This window comes from Cupressus sempervirens, chromosome 3 (genome assembly GCF_028749045.1).
Source record: "Cupressus sempervirens isolate cs-2001-9-10 chromosome 3, ASM2874904v1, whole genome shotgun sequence".
Classification (NCBI taxonomy): domain Eukaryota; kingdom Viridiplantae; phylum Streptophyta; class Pinopsida; order Cupressales; family Cupressaceae; genus Cupressus; species Cupressus sempervirens.
Window position 1 is genome coordinate 1,043,550,134 of NC_143120.1, and position 4,597 is coordinate 1,043,554,730.

Sequence of the window (4,597 nt, forward strand, 5' to 3'; positions counted from 1 at the left end):
CTAACTCAGGCAGATTTTAACTCCTAAATCTGGCCAATGCCAAGAATCCACAACTCCTATGACTTCTTGATATCGGTAATGCAATATAGATGAAAATTATGTGAATGCAATGAAGAATGAAGATTTAATATTTAGATTTATGCAATAGGAATACGTGCAAATACTCCGATCTACAACACATTCTTATTTGACGCAAGATGCAAGATAATGTCCAAAACTGAACACAACAATACTTTGATTGAATATATTCAGAAAATAATACTCAAATTCTCTGATTTGAAGCAAAACTCTTCTTTGTTTTGAACACAACAAATACAATGCTCTGATTTTTATTTGCCTGCAACTCTGGCCAAATCTATTACAGAAATCAATGCATAAAATAAACTACTGTCAACATAAAACAGCTTTTACCACTCCATGGGGTACGTTTGCCTACAATCGTATGCCGTTTGGTTTGATAAATGCTGGGGCCACCTTTCAAAGAGCCATGGATCATTCATTCAAGGATTTCAAGAATAAGATCATTGTGATGTATCTTGATGATCTTACAGTGTTTTCAAAACAGAGAAGAGATCATGTGCATCATCTAGAAGCCATCTTACATTGATGTCGAACTCAAGGCATCTCACTGAATCCTAAGAAGTCAATATTTGGGGTGACAGAAGGTAAACTACTGGGGCAAATTGTCTCCAAAGAGGGTATTCGAATAGATCCTGAACGGGTGAAAGCTATCCAACAGTTGTCACTTCCCATGAGTAAACCAAGACTCAGGTCTTTCTTTGGGCAGATAAACTTTATAAGGAGATTCATACCAGACTTCTCTGAGATAATAAAGTCAATTGTGGATATGATGAAAGGGAATACAAATTTTAAGTGGACCAAAAAGGGTAAGGCTTCTTTTGAACAAATCAAGACTGAAATTGCTAATGCCCCTACCCTTTCTTATCCAAATTTTTCTAAGGATTTTCATTTGTATTGTTATGCATCCGAGAACACTTTATCTGCTATACTTACCCAACCTGACAAAGGTAATACCGAGGCCCCAATAGCATTCATGAGTATCCCTCTTAAGAAACATGAATTGAAATACTCTTTGATCGAGAAGAATGCTTATGCTCTAGTTAGAGCAGTGAAACAATTCAGGTTTTACATCCTGAACTCTCACTCCAAGGTGTTTGTTCCTGATTCAGCAGTGAAGACTATCCTGACACAACAGGAAATTGGTGTGAACAAAAGGGCCTCCTGGATAGCTAAAGTACAAGAATATGATCTCGATATCAAACCTACAAAGCTTGTCAGGGGAAATGGTTTGTGTAAGGCAATTGCAGAAGGATCTTCTAAAGTTGAAGAAGAGACGGAGGGAGAAATGCCTTTAGTTTTATTCATTAGCAATGTTGATGATTGGTTTTCAAATATTGCCTATTTTCTGACATATGGAGAATGTCCTGCTCATTTATCACCTAAAGAGAAGAGGGCCTTGAAATTGAAATCTGCGAAGTATGTTCTCTGGGGTGACGCTTTATACAAGAAAGGGATAGACGGTACCTTTCTGAGGTGTGTAGATTCTGAACAAAGAAAGGACCTACTTCAATTGTTCCATAATGAAGCATGTGGAGATCATTACTTAGCATCAGTAACGGCTTAGAAAATTTTAAGGAATTGTTTTTACTGGCCCGGGATGTTCAAGGATGCAGAAGAATGGGTTAAGAAGTGTGACTCTTGTCAGTATTTCAAAGGAAGAGTTCATTTAGCAGCTTTGCCCTTGAAGCCGGTAGTGATTGAAGAACCTTTTTAACAGTGGGGTTCAGATTTCATCGGTCCTATCCATCCTTCATCTACTACCGGACACACTCACATTTTGATGGCAACTAACTATTTTACAAAGTGGGTCAAAGCTATCCCAATCAAACAAACAACTTCAGAAGTGGTGTGTGATTTTATTAAGAAAAATATTTTGGTTAGGTTTGGAGTTCCTAACAAAATTGTTACTGACAATGCGAGAAACTTCTCCTCCCAGGAGATCTCCTCCTTCTGCTATCAATATGGAATCATTCTCTCTCACTCCTCAGATTATTTTGCCCAAGGCAATGGTCAAGCAGAATCAAGTAATAAAAATATTATGACCATTGTGCGGAAATTGATAGATGTCAATCAGAGATCTTGGCATAAACATCTGTATGATGCAGTTTGGGCAGATCGAACCACTAAGAAGAGAGCAACAGGATTATCTCCCTTTGAGATACTATATGGAATTGAACCAACTCTTCCTCTTCCCCTAGAATTATCTGCCTTGAAGTTACAAGATGCTATCGAGAATCATGAATTCAAAGATGCTATTGAAAAACGAATATTATATTTGACCAAGTTGGAAGAAGAGAGAGATCTGATTGTGGATAGAATTCAGGAACATCAAGCCCGTGTTAAGGAGTTATTTGATAAGAAAGCTAAGCAGAGGGTGTTTCAAGAAGGTGATCTTGTCTTACTTTGGGATAAACGCCGAGAACCAAAGGGCTTACATGGAAAATTTGACTCCTTATGGAGAGGCCCTTTCCAGATTAAAGAGGTATGTGGAAAGAACTCTTTTATTTTGTCATATTTAAGCGGTACTCAGTTGCCCTTGCCTTACAATGGGCAACATTTGAAACACTATCATCAGTAAGGTGTCCAGTCTGGCACCTTGTACATATCTTAGCTAGGAATTTTTGTTGTGCCTTCTTTTCTTCTCAGTTCAGTTGTGTTCCCGTTTTTGTTGTGCTTCGTCCCTTTTTCTTGGATTTATCTCCTTTTGGGGTGACTTTATAGCCCTTGTGATAAAGCACTGTCATTTCTTAACTCTGGGTTCTTTCAGCGTCCTGTATAGTCCTTGTCCCCAGATAGAGCTAGCTGTTTTCCCAACATTTTACGGAGAGTTTAATTATATTAATTAATTGAAAAGAGAAAATACTCAAGAAAATTCGAACTTCCTCTCTTCCCATACTTTTCTCTCTCCACGTATTAAAACTTTAGAGAGAAGCAGGGGTTAAGGTTTTAAGTTTGAGTTTCCACTCTCTCTCCTCCCATTTTTCTCTCTCCACGTACTAAAACTTTAGAGAGAAGTACGGGTTAAGGTTTTGGGTTTGAGTTTCACTTTTTCTCTCTCCATGTACTAAAGTACTCTCTCTCCCCGTACTCCAACTTTTTGACCTAATTCTAACCCGAACCTCCCAACCCAAACTTCCACTTGAAAATAACCACTGGCTGGAGATAAAGTTCAGATGTCAATCAGGATGAGTTTAAAGGTAATAGCAAGAAAAACAAGCACCAAGTTACATTAAAATGCATTTGAGATGGAGAAATACAAGGATGTATGATGATGGATGATTTCGTTGGTATAAATGTGAGTCCTCAAACAAATACACAGGAGTGTTGAGCAACTCTGCAGGCGGCAATCTCAGAAGATGGCTGAACAGTTACAGTTTTGACCGTTCCCTTGTATTTATCAATGATGTCAATGAAAATAGTGGTTTGGGTTCCTCCTATTCAAGGAAGTCTTAGGATTGCGCAGTCTAGTTATCGTCACAACCTGCGACAAAGGCTTGCTGATAAGCACTGGTTGGCATCTGAAACCCGCGAAGATACTGGCACTGCGACGAGTGGAGATACCAACAATAGAACTCGGAGGAATGCTCAGCAAGCAGCATCAAAGCCATGAACGAGGGAAAAGGCAACCAAGAAAACAATAGTTTGAGTTCGAGGAGATCCTTGCTCTCACTGCGCTTGAATAAGGGCTAACAAAGGGCCACCTCTATTTATTATTGATTACGTTTCAGTCGGGCATTAGAGGCATAAGCAAGGCACGGGAATTGTTTGACAAAATACGTTATCTCCAGGAGTGAGTAGCATTAAGCATGGGAAGACGCTCCAAGGCACCCAATACTGTCAAAACAATGGTATTCCGAACCTATCACGGCATAACAATGGTATTATTATACTCCTAAGCCGCATTTGGAGTTGAAAAATTGACAATGCATTTGAATACTGAGTCTAGAATCACATATGGAAATACAAGGCAGTGGGTGCGACTTATTTGATGGAATGCGCTTTAGAGTGTAACTGAAACGTTTGACAGAATTCTTCATCTCCAGCACTCGGGTAACCCCCGGCTTTTCTCACCCATGGTATCCATAGGAAGAACTTCATGTCACTAATTAGTTCAAACAGTTGGCAAAACAATGGAGCGAATACATTCAAAGCCAGTGTGCTCATGTGGTCCAACCGAAATATCATCAATTGATTAGAATAAGCGCAGCGTATGAAAAGAGATATGGGCAGAGGTGCATGGACATAGACAAGCACGTGACCATTGACATTTGAAGGTAATTTGAAGACCGAGGAAAAGCAGGCAATCCCGCCATCAAGAAGAAGCACATATTTTTAAAACGTGCCTACTATCCGTTTGACAAAATGAGCAACCTCGAATGCCAATAAAGCACTTCTAAACTGCCGCACAAGAATACATAGAATAGTCACAAAGCAAGCTCTCAAAGAGGTGAATTGTTCGATGAAATGCTTCTGTCACACATGAGAGCTGGATTCTTCAAAGTGAAGTAAAGATTTT

The 4,597-nt window shown here is 39.2% G+C and overlaps 1 protein-coding gene across 1 annotated transcript; it reads left to right on the forward strand.

The window, feature by feature from the left end:
* The first annotated feature begins 2,119 nt into the window (after positions 1–2,119).
* LOC149570304 (uncharacterized) lies at positions 2,120–3,691 on the forward strand. Its single transcript, XM_089817135.1, has 2 exons — positions 2,120–2,563; positions 3,545–3,691. The coding sequence occupies exons 1-2, from the start codon at positions 2,120–2,122 to the stop codon at positions 3,689–3,691; spliced, it is 591 nt and encodes a 196-aa protein (XP_089673261.1).
* The last annotated feature ends 906 nt before the right edge of the window (positions 3,692–4,597 follow it).